The sequence below is a fragment of the Erithacus rubecula genome (genome assembly GCF_903797595.1).
Source record: "Erithacus rubecula genome assembly, chromosome: Z".
Lineage (NCBI taxonomy): Eukaryota > Metazoa > Chordata > Aves > Passeriformes > Muscicapidae > Erithacus > Erithacus rubecula.
Window position 1 is genome coordinate 14,321,472 of NC_136661.1, and position 16,091 is coordinate 14,337,562.

The following is a 16,091-nucleotide window of genomic DNA, read 5'->3' on the forward strand; positions in this document are numbered from 1 at the left end:
ATAGAGATGTGAGACACTGTTCAGGCATAATAAAAATCTGAAAATAAATTTAAACAATACAGGTGGTAAAAATTGTGCCAATAACCAGGAAGATAAAATAGAAGTATATATTGCTTTTGTTCGTTCCTCAGCAGTACAGAAAATTTTGAAGTAGTTCTATAGCAGGTGTTTTCCTTCTACAAGAGCAAAAATTTGAAATAACTTTATATAAACAAATATATTTCACCAGCAGAAACTGAACTTCACTATTCTTCCGATTTAATTATTTTTCTTCTAGTTTCAGGAGAAGGTGCTTCTTTGCAAAGTATTTATTTTGTTTGGTAGAATATGGAAGATAGAAAACATCCAGCTACAGATAATGAATCTGCAGTATGGAGGAAGTTAAATGTTTGAGATTCCTTAACTTACTTTTTTGTTTGCTTTTAAACACCTGAAGGGAGAAAGATATAGTAAGGGAAGCTGATAGAAAAATGACAAGGAACCATCAATGTTATTGCATTACACTGAGCAATGTCAGTGCATGAGTCAAGATGTCTGTCTATAATTCACTTAGTAGCCTTGTGCTGGTTTTGGCTGGAATAGAGGTAATTTTCTTGACTGGTATGGGGTTGTGTTTTGGATTTGTGCTGAACCATGTGGTTCATAATACAGAGATGCTTTTGTTATTGCTGAGCAGAGCTCACACAGGTCCAAGGCCTTTTCTGCTTCTCATACTGCCACACTGGTGAGGGGTCTTGGCATGCTTGGGAGGCTGGGAGGAGACACAGCCAGGACAGGTGACCCCAGATGACCAGAGGGATATTCCAGACCCTGTGACATCATGTTCAGCATATAAAGTGGGGGCAAAAAGGAGTAAGGGGGAAGGATGTTTGGAGTGATAGCATTTATTTTCCTCAGTAACCATTATGCTGCTATCCTGAGATGGCTGATTTTTTTCTATACATTTTCTACTCACTTTCCCAACTGAACTGTCTTTATCTCACCCCTCAAGTTTTCCAGTTTTTACCCTTTCAATTCTTACCCTGATTCTGCTGGTAGGGGAGGAAGCAAGCAGCTGCATGGGACTTGGTGGCTGCCTGGGGTTAAACCACAAGCCTCCATAAATCCTCACTTGATAACATCAGAACACATGATCTAGCAGCATTGATTTTATCATTAAGTAATGCCTAACTATTTTATCAAATACATCTATTACACCTAAAGAGCCAAGAAGCTAGACACTGAAGCCAGACTTAATCTCAGGATGTTTGCCAACAGAAGAAAAAAAAAAACCAAACCAGTTTTATAGAACAGCAGGTTCAATTTATTTCCTTCTTTCACCCATCTATAAAGAAGACCTGCATTTGCACTTCACACATTCAAACTGGACACAGCATCACACAGAGTCTGTCTTTGGTTTCCACTGTCTTACTATAACAGATTATCAATTTCTTCTCTTCTAGCTCACACAGTTTATTTACACCTAATTGTCCATTTACATTTATATAGTTGTAGTCCTGCTTCATGTTATGCTATACCTTGCTACCAAAGAAAGATTTCCTTTATGTGCTCTACACCAGGGTAATACAGTTACAGGGATTCAAGAACACTTGAGAACAAATACAATGCCTTTCAGCTCAAAAGAGGACACAGCCTGAAAGTTGGTGTATTTTAATCCCCAGTTCCTTTGTCTTGATTAACAGAAGTAATGCAACTTCGCGCCGGCATTTCCATTACAGCCATGCTGTAAACATTTACCACAAACCAGATTACAGAATGTATGTTTGCATGGTAAGTATATGGATGTTGGTAAGCAGTCTGAAACTAAGTTTATATCTAAACTTCTTGCTCTTTTAGACTTTTAAAGACAACTCAAACCAATTTTTTCAAGATGCAGAAGTCTTTGGAAACATTTCAAGGCAAAAAAAGCATTCCACATAATAGTTTTTCCATCAGAACAGATTCATAAACTTTAGCAAGGAGTAGCTAATACAAATGCTTGAAAATGAATTTCCATCTTCACCCATCACCTGATTCTTTTTTCTTATCCAAAAGAGAGGCAAGGTGGGAAACTCAAGAAAGTACATCTCTACTTTCCTAAAGTTCTTCATGGTAAAGTTCAGGAGCAACAGCAGTAAGATAGCAGAAGGCCCTCAGGTGAAAACTTAGATCATCTTTTATATTGGACAACCAGTGCAATAGACTCTGAGAGATCTCCATTTTCCCTTGGGTAGAACAACATGAGTGTCTGCCCCTACTCTGTAGCTCCCCCAACCATAGCAGTTGTGATAAGTGACTCCCTTTAATGGCCAGCTAAACAATACCTATAACCTAACCAATGCTGTGGTAAAACTCAATGTAGTCTTTTTTGGGTCATGAAATAGTAATGCATATTGAAAAACCTGATGTCTTATGTCCTTCAATAACTTACAAATGTATTACTACAAGATAGTTTGATGACAACCCTTTGTGCTAAAGTTTAGACATACATCCATAATTTGCAAAAAACAGACGGCAAGAGACAGTGTAAAGCTGTCACTCAGGAGACAGGTCAGGATGTGTAACTAATTGAAGCTCTCTTTAATTTTTAGACATAACTGTAAATGGCTCCAAGGTGCTTGGGTGACACATGCATATTTCTTTACTTCAATAGTCTGTTCACCAGCTACCTCAATATTATTAAAGCAAATCTAATATACAACAATTAATTTGTGGCTTATAGAACAAGCATGTGTTTATAGAACAAGCATGCTGCTGGTTTCCTGGTACATTGAAACTGTTTTGGTAGGCTGGTATGGTTAGGCATTCAAGGCCTCTAACTCTGGTTTGGATTAGCCAACTTTCCTTTACTGAGGGGAAGATGTGAACAACCAAAGGACATGGAAGAATCAGGCTTATGGACTCTACTGAACTGTCTTGCTGCACAGAAAATCAATTAACTGATTAATTACTCCGGAAAATAATAACACCTCTTTGCGAATACCTATAGTCTGTTTCAGAGGATGGAGTTAGTCACACTTGAGAATACTGTGCCTGTTGCAAAAGTCTAAAATCTCATATGCTCTGCAAGAGACCATGCCTTCCTCACTTCTTTCTGCTCTCAGAGGGAAGTCCTGGTCTGGAACGCACAAGGAGCTCCTCAGAAGCATTACCTTACTATTGTACAAGATCTGCACAGACCACAAAAAACTTACAGCAGACATTCAAACAAAAAGTTTCTATAAAGCTTGTTAAAATACTCAATTTGATAATCTTCTCTTCTTATGACAGGGTTAAATGGCTTCTCCCAGAATGGAAAAACAGTTAAATGTACTTGCCAAAACCCTGTAATCATAGCAATAAATCATAGTAAGCTTCCTATTTCAGCAAATATTACCACTTATTTTTCATACCAGATATCTGTTTTAATCTAAGACAAAACAAAAATCAGAAACTCATCAGTAATCTTATAGAACCACTAAGGAGTAGTAAGCTACATAAGGAGGCACGTGTTCCCCTGGCAGTCTTCTAGGTTCCTCCAGCCAGAGCCACCAGTCTCCCACCCCACCTTTAGCTCAAAGCCTACACTCTCTTTCTTTGTCCCACCTTCTTAACACATGCAACCACACGTTCAACTTTTTAAACTAGCTCAGCAACAGTTCTCATGAATGCTATTGTCAGCTCGAGGAAGAGAAGGTAAAGGTTGAATAAGGTATCTCCCTTTCATCAATGACGAACTCATGTTAATCAACAGTCAACCTCATTTCACCTTCAGGGTCACAACAGACTCTGGCTCCAGGTTTTTTTATTTTTTCCCATGCTATTACATATCTGAGTCAGACTCAAATCCGCAGCTGCCCATTTGCCAGCTCTGGCTCAGAAATTGCTTACACAGCATGTCTTTTCAATTTGAGATTATGAAAATGTCACAAAACCAGCTGATTACATAAACTACCTGTCATCTCCCACTTAATTATTTCATGAACAACCTATGAAGTTTTGGATGCTACACTGAACCATTGTCAATGCTTATGGATACTGATTCTTGGTTCTCAAATCAGGGATAGACTAAGTAATTTTTTTCCCCTGAAATTAGAAAACACCCATATAGAAATATCAAGTGCATTTTAGTAGCACAGAAAAATGTCTCAATTTTGATCTGAAGAAACTGTTACACAGATACAAGGTATTACACTGAGTAGCAAAAAAACAAACAAAAAAACCCCCGAACAGATAATAATCACAACTTATTTCTAAAATCACTCTTTTGATTGTTTTATAATCATTACATAGGTTTGATTTAGACTTTTGCTTTGTATAAGACTACAGTGGCAAAGTTCTATTGCTATTACAAATGGGAACTATAAAAACAATACCAGCATTTGCAAATATCCACACATAGGTAAAAATACAGCCTTTGAATTTTTAGAATGACTAGAATTACCTGGATTAGCAGTTCAACTAGCATTTCAAACTGGAGGAGCCACAGAAAGTAGCCAACCTGGATTGTTCTCATTTCTGGATGCTTTTTAGCTCTTTACACAGCTTGTGCCATGAACCAGACCAAGTAACTCCCCTTGCTGAAAAAAATCAGCACACTAGACAGACAACAAGCTTAGCACAAGGCTGAACAAACACTTGTAATGAGTACAAGACAGCAGATGTGAGCAGGCAGAGGAAGAAAGAGGACTACTGTGTTTTGGCAGAAAAACTAGACTCTACTAACTCTTAGACCAGAGATTTACTTCATCACACAAATAAACATGGATGACAATTTTAATATAGCCAAGTAGTTTTGCAGGAAATGAAACCATTAGCAGTTTAAATTTTTGCAATTTTAGAGTTCAGTGTTTCTATTACATTGCCTAGATGAAGTATTTACAATTTGTGTTTATATATTGGTTTAAACACCAGAACACACTATCTGCATTAAATCTACCATTTAAATACAGAACTGTCTCAATAGGTGTTTTGGAAAAATGGCAAAAAGTGACGTTCTGGAATATAACAGACATTCTGTCATTGACTTAAAAGGAATAAGTTTTGTCTCATTTCTGATGGAAAACCATACAAAGTTTGCATTTAAAAAAAAATTAGGTAGTAAAAGAGCAAAAAAAAGATGATTCTGACTATAATCAAGCCATCATTTATTAAAAAACATTTCCTAACTGACTAAAAATAGGAAAACATATATTTTAACAGCTTATGAAAGTTGTGTCACTATGTCTGAAATATTCATAGTTCCACAATTAGAGGCTGTTGACACAATACCAAACTTTTTAAATGTTTCTGGAGGACCAGCCCATCTGAAGCTTTAGTTGTTTCAATATTGTGATGACAACACTAACCAGCAATGTAACTAACAAATAGGGAAAAGCCACCATTTCTAAAGTACAAGTATATAAGATCTGATGGCTAAACATCAACTCCAGCCCTTTTCAGGCATATTTAAAGTCTTCCTAGTCTCCTGGTAATAAACAGCCCTATGGCTTCTCCCTTGCTCTGCCTGAACCTTTCACAAATCTCATACAGCAATGAAGCTCTTGTGCATGAAACAGGCTTATCTGTTTTTCAGCATCTTTCAACACAAAATGAAGGCTTGTTGATAGGAGAACAAGGAAAGCTTCTAGATACAAATTAGGCTAACACTGAACTTGCTGGCTAGCATTGTGCTAGTCTGGAAAAGTCGTAGAAAAGACCATTTTGAGTGAGAGTGCAGGATGACCAAGCAGACAACACCTATTATCCTTAATTGCAAGGTCTTTTAAAATTGTCTATGGTTTTGTGAGTGTGTGTCCCCCCACTTAACTGCTGCTGTTAGCAATTAAATCGTTCGTGACCATCTGATCAGAGGAGCAAGTGTTCCTTTAGTACCCTGTTACTGGATGCATCTGCTCCAGATAAATGCCAGCAGTCCTACTGGAAAACACAGATCTTGACATTCTGAGTGCTGGGAACTTTACTTCCCATTTCCTCAATTCCTAATCAGTAGGTCTGTTTTACAGGACAACATGCAGAAGCAGCCAGCAGTCTCCTCTGAGTACCAACTTATTGTATTGAAGATGCTGAATTAAGACAAGACTTAGAATTTCACTTACACACTGTACATTCAGAGAAACAATAGCAATATTCAGCTGACTTAAATTTAACAATGCAGCAGTAAATTTAGTTATCAAACCACCATTACTAACCTTTGAATGAATCAAAGATGAACTATACTCCTGGATGAATTCCTCCTGATTCAGGCAGAACCTTCACCTTGACTGCTATCAATCTTTGGGTAGCACATTATAATCCAGAGAGCAAAACATGATATGAAAGAGGTCAATTTCCTTATCTGAGTTTCCTCACTACACTGCATATCTTCCTGTTACAACTGTTAAATTGGGGTATTCTTGACTATAATAATGTCATTGTCATATATATGTATGTGTATATATATATGAGTGTATGTGTGTGTATGTGTGTGTGTGTATGCACATACACACACATACAAAGGTTCTGTTAGTGGAGGGAAATGGCAACAGGATGAGAAGCTCTCCCATGTCTGACAGAGGCAATGCCAAACAGCTCCAGGACAGACTCACTGCTGGTCAACAACACTGGTGGCACCTCTGGTTTAACACACTTAAGAAGGAAAAAAAGTTACTGCACAGATGAAATTGCAACCAGAGAAGAGTAAGAATATGCGGGAGGTAAAACTCCGCAGACACCAAAGTAAAATAAAGAACAAGGGTAAGAAGGTGATCCAGGTGCCAAAAAAGAGAGATTCCCCTCTAGCCCAAATTTATTTGGCTATGAGTCTTTTGAGGGTCTTCTTGTGGTCATTTGGGAACATTCCATTCCTTAAAATTCCCTTTTAGGGCCCTGGATTGTCTGACGAATCTCCTTCCCTTGAGTCTATCTCAAATATGTTGTCAGGTCATGATGCACTTCTCTTATCATTCCATATTCCAGTGCTCTATCTCTGTTCTCAAAACAGAGACATCAACTAGTACATATTAATTACTAATATAAATTAACATTGAAGCATTAGGTGTCACAAGACTTAGGAATTAGGACAAGGCCACATTGATCTCTGGTATTTGTACTAAGCACTGTGTCGTACAAAACTAAGCACTAACCATGAGTATTGGAACAATACGTTACTGTGCTAAAATTTAAAGAATTTTCCAACATCTTCCCCCACTGCTGTACAGACTTCTATTTGAAGAAATATCACTTGTTCAGTAACACCTGTGGCAGATGGTATGTTCAGTGAACATCCTGCTGTATATTGCTATGTATCTTTCCAATCTATCTTCCTGCTTGTAGTTGTCTGCACTAACTTTTCTTCATCCTGGTGTTTGATATCCCTCTTACAGACACAAAATATCAATCAGTATATGTGCCTACTACAAAGCTAGTGACATTTTCAGTTCCTACAGCACTGACCACTCCCTACAGAATTCTGTCAGAGTCCACTTTTTCTTTGACCTCTTCTAAATTTCATACTGACTGCAATTCCTGCTGATGGTGTCTCCAGATCATTTAGTTGAAAGAGGCTAGTCAAATCACTCTTTCACTTCAAGGATGAAATTGCAATATGCTATTTCAAATAACATATTCAATAGTATATTGTTATTGAAATAACATATATGGCCATAAACAAGGGACACTAAGAATTCAAGATCTGTTTCATCATTTCCACTCCCTCAACCTGTCCTATTAATTTCTCAGTGTTCTTCCCTTATGTGGATCCCCTGTGTCCAGGGCCTGCATATGAAACTGATTCTTCCCTCTCCTCAAGCAAAGCAGTTCTTCCATCAGCAAACCTGACCTTAAAACTATAAAGCCTCTGGTGACAGAAACTTTGCTATTTTAAAGACTCATGAAATGAATGCAATAAACGTCTTGCACAAAGCAGAAGCCAGATCTAATTCTTGACCATCTTCTCTATTCTACAGGAAAACCTTAAAAGGTTAAAGTGGTCCATAGGGTAGCATGCTAACATTACTTAGCTATTTTTAACCTTATGGTTTCTCAACTGAACTCTTTTGTTAAGCTCCTTGGCATTTTATCTCCTTTTTTAAAATTACATCACTGGTGGGTAGCCCCACTACTTTTATTTAAATGCTTAATTTTATTTGCATTCTTATTTTACAGTAACAAACAATTCCTAAAAAAAGATACATCACAAAAAATGGACACTGTAAATTTTCACATCAGAATCACAAATAATAATAATAATGCATGTATTCAGTATTTATAATCTTGTTTAACAAATTCATGTAAACAATGCACTGAAATTAATTATACACATATATTAGAAAAACTTCCTGTACTTGCTACTGACATACTTGGACTTTCTTCTGTAAAAACTGTTCTTTCATTTCTGAACATGATTTCAAACCCTAAAACTTTCCATAGTAGCACAATTTGTTCTTTTTATGCATATTTTTCCCCTTTGGAACTAGCAAGTAAGTTGAATTCTCTTTGTATTTCAGAATAATAGAAGGCATGGAATTTAGTCACAAAGCAGGCATGATGATATGCCAACAATCCTGATTGATATAATGATTATGTCTGCAACACACTCAGCCCTATTACTCTCAGCTTTACACGTGTCACGTGTTCAAACTGCCATAATTGAAACACTGCTAAGATTTTTTCCACCTATTAAAAACATCTATCTTTCTAGTACTACACCACCTTTTTCTCTATATATACCATAGAAAAGAGTAACTAACACAAGGAATTTTTTTAAAATTTTAGTTTTTACTACCTGATTTTTTGGCAAAGAAACCTAAACAACAGAATTCAACAAGATCAGCATCTCAGTTTAATACAAATATACACACTAAAGATCAAACCTGGCTGTAGCAATGGCCATATCATATGGAAGCTAGTACCTGTCTGCATGACTACTTATTGCTATTCCTGGTTTTTCAAGTCAGAGAAATTAACATACTCTGCCTCTTTCCAGTTTGCTTCTGGCAGATAAAGGAAAAACATATGGAACAGATTATCATGAGTGCTCTCATGCAGCACGTCCAGGAGAATGAGGGGATCAGGTCCAGCTAGCATGAGTTTAGGAAAGGCAAGTCCTGCTTGACCAACTTGATCCCCCTTAATGACCAGGTGAGCCGCTTAGTGGATGAGAGAAAGGCTATGGATGTTATCTGCTCCCACTTCAGTAAAGCTCTCAACAGCATGTCCCAGGGCAATCTCCTGTAAATGCTGGCACTGGCACTCGGACAGATGCACTTACCTCACTATAAACTGTCTGGATAGTTGAGTCCAGGGAGTGGTGGTGCATGGAGTAAGGACCTGCTGGTGGCTGGTTACGAGCAGCGTAACCCAAAGCTCCTTACTGGGGTCAGCCCTGTTCAATTTCCTTACCGGTGATGTCAATGAGGGGATTTAATACACTGTCAGTGAGTTTGCAGATGACACCAAGTTGGATGGGAGTGTTATCTCTTGGAGGGATCTGCACAGGCTGGATCATGGCCCAAGGCCAGTGGTGTGAGGTTCAACAAGGCCAGTGCTGGGTCCTGCCCTTGGGTCACAACAACCCCAGGCAGTGCCACAGGCTGGGACAGAGAGGCTGGAAAGGAGCTGGGGGTGCTGGTGGCAGCAGCTGAACATGAGCCAGGGTGTGCCCAGGGGCCAAGAAGGCCAATGGCATCCTGGCTGGATCAGCAATAGTGTGGGCAGCAGGAGCAGGGCAGGGATTGTCCCCCTGTCCTGGGCACTGCTGAGGCCACACCTCGAGTGCTGTGTCCAGCTCTGGGCCTGAGTGCAAGAGAGACACTGAGGGGCTGGAGTGAGTGCAGAGAAGGGAATGGAGCTGGGACAGGGTCTGGAGCACCAGAGCTGTGAGGAGCAGCTGAGGGGGCTGGGGGTGTTTATCCTGCAGAAAAGGAGGCTCAGGGGTGACCTTATACCACTACAACTGCCAGACAGGGTGTAGCAAGGGGTTGGTCTCCTATCTCAGGCAACTACTGACATGGCTAGAGGAAATAGCTTCAAGTTGCACCAGGGGAGGTTCAGGTTGGACATTAGGAAGCATTTCTTCACAGAAAGGGCTGTTAAACATTGGAACGGATGGTGGAGTCACCATCTCTGGAACTGTTGACAAAACAATTGGACATGGCATTCAGTACTATGGTTTAGTTGACATGATGGTGTTTGGTCAAAGTTTATACTACATGAACTTGGAAGTCTTTCATACATTCATGATTCTATATCACTGCAAACAAACAAATATTCTATATCACTGCAAACAAATTTTTCAAATATTAATGCTTTTATAATCTGCAATGAGGTCTTCAAAATTTAATTGTTTTGCTACATAAAGTATCACCTGATCGAAAAGCTATTTTGTCATTCCAGAATTACTGTCCTAGAAAATGGCAGTCTGTAGTGCAAGTTTCATTTCTGTACACATATATACATGCAATTATTTTAGAACTACGTCTGTATTCTATAATCTCTCAATAAAGGATATCGGAGAGCTGTCAGTACCTGCTGTTCTTCTGCTTTTGAAACAACGTTGCCACCACCTGGACAAACTGTGGTGTCAGAGTCTGTATCTGGAAAAAAAACAAACCCACACTTTCTCCATAGAATTATTTCCATAACCAAGATAATGAAATCTTCTAAAATTTGGTTTTCTATTAAGGAATCAATATTTGAATTCTGTATTTCATTAGTATCTTAACATTGGATATGCAAAACTAAAATATATTAGCTTTCCACCAACATTTGAAAACTAACTTGAGAAACTACTTTTAATGTTCAGTAAATAGCAATTCTCAATAATCAGGTTACAAATGCCCCATGCAATTGCAACCAGTTTCTATCTCTTCCTCAGACTTCATTCCAGTTAGTGAGGAAGCTAACATTCAGACTCAGAAGAAAACCGTATCTTTTATCTCTGAAGACATGCTTTGGAGATTTGTTGCTTCTTCCACCCTCTGGAATTCCTTATAAAACATTACAGGACTGTTTCAGTCTAGTCTCCAATAAAAAGCTGTGTTTTATAAAGCATTTTGAAGAAAAGTAGGAATTCTGCTCTAAACTTCTGATGCAGAGGAAGGTGACAGGCCATTACTTAAGACATGAAACAAAGCGCAACTAAAACTATCATGGAGGATTCCTTTAGTCCAGCAGAACCTTAAATCTTTCTAACTTTCATTAAAAAGTGTACATACTTGTACTGAAGACTGGATTAAATCAGATATACAGGACAATTTATATATATATAATGCTACTGATTACTTAGTACTTTTACTTATACAAATTCATCTTTATTTATTCATTTCTAGTTTAGAGAATTCAGTACAGCTAAATCCATAGGGTAGACAGCAAAGCAGGGTGCAGACACACTGTAGTGACCTTGCAGCAAAACTTGCACACAACATCTCACTGGTTTCCTCTACAACTCGTTTTCTTTCTAGTGCTGCTCCAATTGCATACTGATCTCTATATTCTTAGGACACAGGGTGAGCCATGAATTATACATGCAGCAGGTCTTCCTAATGAACAACACTTGAAAAAGAGAGCATTGTTTTCTCAGCACTTTTAAATTCCTAGTTTCTTTTAAAAACTGATGGTCAGAAATTTTCTGTATACATGTTAACTTCTATAGACCTTCCTCGACTTCTATTACCTTCACCATCCATATCTGCAAACTTCTTCACAAAGTTATAAAAGCCGACAAATGCCAGGTGTGACCCTGTTTGTACAGCAGGGGATGCTGCTCAAAAATGTTGTGACAGGCAGTTAGTTACCACCACCCATCTGTAATCACTTCACTAGTGTCAGAATGATTTTTCTGCTCAGCCACAAGCCTGAGGGAGAATTGGCATACTCCCCTGCTCTAAATAGATGAAACCTCGTATATTTTCTATACTGTCACTGCAAAAATGTTAAATTCACAGAAGTAAAGGCACAAATTATAGTGGAAATGAGTAACCAGTGTGTGTGGAAATAGAATCTCCTACATCCAAATAAGCCTAAACAACAAAGGTCAGTGAGAACTGCATCTTAAAACGATAATGAACATTCACAAGGAAGTCCATCTGGTCAGGAAAGTGGATGGCAGTCTGTCAACTGGAAATGGAGGAAGAAAATGGGTATCCAAATTTAGAGGTCACTGAAATTAAATTCGTAACAGCACAATACTTTGATACAGGCTGTACTACAGACAATTTGTCAGTAGTGTAGATCCCTGTTCTCAGAACCCTTTAACCAATAAATTATAGGCTTTCTTTATAAACAGGCATGTTTTGATTCCAGACGGTCCCCTAGTTGAATTGTATGACAGTTTGACAGAGACTTGCCATGAGATGCTCACACCTACTTCCCATTTCCTCCTGCATAGTTTGATCTCCAAATGTAATAAAAATACTTTATTGTTCTTCATCCAAATGCCTCATTATAACTTTTGAGTAGTTCTGCCTTTAAATGGCAGCTGGTGGACTCCCTGCATCTGACAGGGTAGCATTTAGGACTATTCCAAGGATAGTTGCTAGCCTGTCATGAACTGCATAGCAATTCCATTGCCCATATCCTTAAATTTTGCACATAAAAAGGTCCAAAAAAAAATTGAAGTATTGTCCAAGCAGAAAAAAAAATTGATACAAACCTACATTCTCAAATTGATAATTTCACATCTGTTTTCACTCACCACCTTGTGAATGTACTTAGAAGATATTACTTGTTCCTCTATTTTTCCAGCACTCATACTAGTTAACATGAGTCATGGAGGGAGGGTCTGTTTTTTTTCTTTTATGGTCACTAAAAACTTATTATTTAGCCCAGTTAATTTATTTCTATACTTCCTGACCTCCACCCACATTAGGATAATTTGTACTTGTTCTTTTAACCACTGGAAGAGGTAAAGCTATAATATGTCCTATGTGAGTTTTCACTGATTCTTCGCAAGACATTCACAGGGTATTTCCTACCTGTTTTCAAAATTTTTTGAAGCCTGATGCTGCTTTCATTCTACTTATTTTCCTCTCTCCTTAATGACTAATGTTAAAACCCACAGCTCAAGATCAAGTATGTCCAACAGTGAGTAATATCAACTACTGTAACATAGGATAAATCAGCAGAATAAAAACCAACATTTGAACACTCTCATTAAAAAAAAAAAAACAAACACATCAATTTCTTCGTTGTTAGCAGTAGGCATGCTTACTTCTGTCAAGAGTTCTGTCTTTTGCTGATGCTGGATGATTAAGGGTTTTTTAGGCCAAGCTAAAGCACAGAGACAAAGACACAGAAAATAAGCAGCATAAGTACTAATGGCAAGGAAAAAAACCTAATATTATTTCCGATAGAAGTAATTTTAAACTAGCTAATACAGACTGCAACAATCATACAGAAGAAATCTGTATTTTTCATTATTTCTCGTTGCTAAAAGACAAAGCCTTTTTTTGAGGTGACAAAGACTCCTTAAAGTCAGCATGAATCCCAGCAGTGAGAAGACTAAAGGTTAAAAGCAAGAGCAAGAAAACCTGGAGTCATATTAACTACAACAGCATATCAATCCTGAGAAAAAACACACTACTGAAAAAAAGCTGTTCACAATCTCTTCCCAGATTCTTGTTTGACACTTGCTTTAAGCCACTACCAGTTGTTCAGGAAGTTGCATGGCAAAACAGGTCAGGGGAACTGTTCTAAAGGGAAAATTACTCCAGCAGACCTGATGTGTTTCTAAAGAGCAGGTGTAGTGATGAGGTAACTGTACAGTCTCAGACTTTCTGTTTCTCTTCATATCCTGAAAAATAACAAACAAAAAGTATCCACAGTCTCAGGATGCTCTATCTGATGCAGTCATACAAAAGATGTGCAGTACAGCAAGCAGACAAACAAGGCTGTCCAGGAAAGGGGACAGCAAAACATTTTAGCATGTGCACCTGGTCAGCTTCCCCCCTTCCATGAATTATTTATAATGTAGTATATCCATCGAGCATAAGGGCATCTGGACTCCTGGAACACGGGAGGAAACCTAGAGAAGTATTTTCTATAACAGTGGGATAAACGTACATGTAAGAATTACTTTCACAGAATGACATAACCAGTTAGGTTGGAAAAGACCTCTGAGATCACCAAGTGCAACCTATGACCAAACAGTACCATGTCCACCAAACCACAGCACTAAGTGATTTAAACAAATGATGGCCCCAAAATACTCAGTTGAGTTTCAGGGATGGTGATTCCACCACTTCCTGGGCAGGCGTTCCATTGTTTAACAGCCCTTTCTGTGAAGAAATTCTTCCTAATGTCCAGCTGAACCTCCCCTGGTGCATTTCCTCTAGCCGTGTCAGCAGTTGCCCGAGACAGGGGCCGAGTCCTGGTGACACCCTCCTGTCACGCAGCTGTAGAGAGTGACAAGGTCTCCCCTGAGCCTCCTTTTCTGCAGGATAAACACCCCCAGCCCCCTCAGCTGCTCCTCACAGCTCTGGTGCTCCAGACCCTGCCCCAGCTCCACTGCCCTTCTCTGCACTCTAGCTTTTAAAAGCTTATGTAAAAGCGCTCCAAATTACCAATAAGAGCAAAGAATTACTGCCTACCTACCTAGTACAGGCTGAGCTCTGAAACCCTCCAGTGAGTGGCTCTACGGTTTGTCTGGCATTAAAGCACCAGAAACGCGCGCGTGTTTCCCGATGAGCAGCACTTTCCTTGGCGTTACTGCAATTTGTTATCAGCCGCCGTCCAGCCGCCCTGCCAGCAGCGGACAGCGGGCGGCGGCTGAGGGGCCAAGCAGGGCGCGGGGCACGGCTCCCCCCGGCGCGGCCCCGGTGCGTACCTGCGCGGCTCTCGTGCTTGGGCACGCGGTAGTACTTGTTGCCGAACTGGTCGGTGCCCACCAGCTCCTTGGCAGGCCCCGCCAGCCGCAGCCGCAGAGCGCGGAGAGCCTGCCAGGCGCGGCTCATGCCGGGATCCCGACGGCAAGGCCGCGGCGCTGCCGCCCGGGGACACGGCGACACGGGGACACGGGGAGCGAGCGCCGCTTCCCGGGAGCGCCGCTTCCCGGCAGCGCCGCGCCCGCTCCGGTCCCGCCTATGGGCGCCGGGCGAGCCAGCTACGCCGCTGGCCATTGGCGCGGGCCGGCCCGCCCGAGCCAATCCCGGCCGCGCCCGCCGCAAGATGGAGGCGCGGCGCAGAGCGGACCGAGCGCTCCCGCCATGTTGGCGCTCATGGCTGCTCGCCAGGCCGGGCTGGACGACCCCGCGCAGCTGCGCCGGGCCGAGCGCACCCGGAGGTACCGGGGCCGGGGCGGGTCTCCCTGCGAGGAGAAGCACCGGAGCGGCAGCCCCTGGCTCCGCCCTGCCGCGGGGCCTCGCTTGGCCCGGCCCGCGGCGGGGCGAGGGGCTGCGCTGCCGCAGTCGCCCGAGCGGGGCCCGGCGCGGGGAGCGGCGCGCACGCAGGCCTCGCTGGGTGCGGCCGCGGCGCTGTGGGGCGGGTGGGTCAGCAGCCCCGGTGTTTGTGCACGGCGCAGCGAGCTGTGCCTCCCTCCTGCCCCGGAGCTACCGCCCGTGCTGTCTGCGTGCGGCTCTGCTCCATTGTGAGGAAGCAGGTGTTTGTCATGCTCCTGTGCTCCCATCTGCTCGTCCTTCCTTTTCTCAAACCCGGCCTTTTGGCAGGTTGGAGAAGAATCAGATGTGCGGTTTTTGTGGGAAGTGATGGCAGCATAGACGGATTTGTTAATATTCCTGCTAAAAGTTATATAATGTGGTATTTGTTCAATATCAGAGAATCTACTTTGCGGATGTGTTTCAAGATAAATCCAATAAAGCCTACCTTAAGTTCGGTTACACAACTTCTGATTATGATTTATGGCTTTATGATGCTGTATCATTGTAAAACAAATATTTAAAATTGAGTTTTAGTAGTTCAGGCAAACTTCTGAGTGTGCTGTGACTACAGTTATGTCCCTCTGTGCCCTCAGCATTCATGTAGCATACAGTGTTAAGAGCAGTAACATACTGGGTAGACTTAACCTTACTTGGACAGTAGTCTGCTTAGCATTTCCCTTCCTAAACTTTTTAATTTTTGACTTTAAAAAATCTGTAGTCTTAAGTAGATTTTATTTATAGCTGCATTTTGAAGTAATATGTTTTAACACATTTCCACAG

At 40.8% G+C, this 16,091-nt stretch overlaps 2 protein-coding genes across 3 annotated transcripts in view; one reads left to right on the top strand and one right to left on the bottom strand.

Moving 5' to 3' along the window:
- Window positions 1-15,017, bottom strand: part of NDUFAF2 (NADH:ubiquinone oxidoreductase complex assembly factor 2) — a 53,531-nt gene extending 38,514 nt beyond the window's left edge. Inside the window, exon 1 of the mRNA XM_079329840.1 lies at window positions 14,762-15,017. Within this exon, the coding sequence (XP_079185966.1) occupies window positions 14,762-14,888 (127 nt within the window). The 5' untranslated portion in view covers window positions 14,889-15,017. The remainder of the gene's footprint in view (window positions 1-14,761) is intronic.
- Window positions 15,018-15,049: 32 nt separating this feature from the next.
- Window positions 15,050-16,091, top strand: part of ERCC8 (ERCC excision repair 8, CSA ubiquitin ligase complex subunit) — a 33,734-nt gene continuing 32,692 nt past the window's right edge. Inside the window, exon 1 of one of the 2 annotated variants that reach the window (XR_013777099.1) lies at window positions 15,050-15,217. Coding sequence is in view for 1 of the 2 variants with exons in the window: in XM_079329839.1 (XP_079185965.1) it covers window positions 15,141-15,217 (77 nt within the window). In the remaining variant the exon portion in view is untranslated. The remainder of the gene's footprint in view (window positions 15,218-16,091) is intronic. The other variant, XM_079329839.1, reaches the window with a different exon arrangement.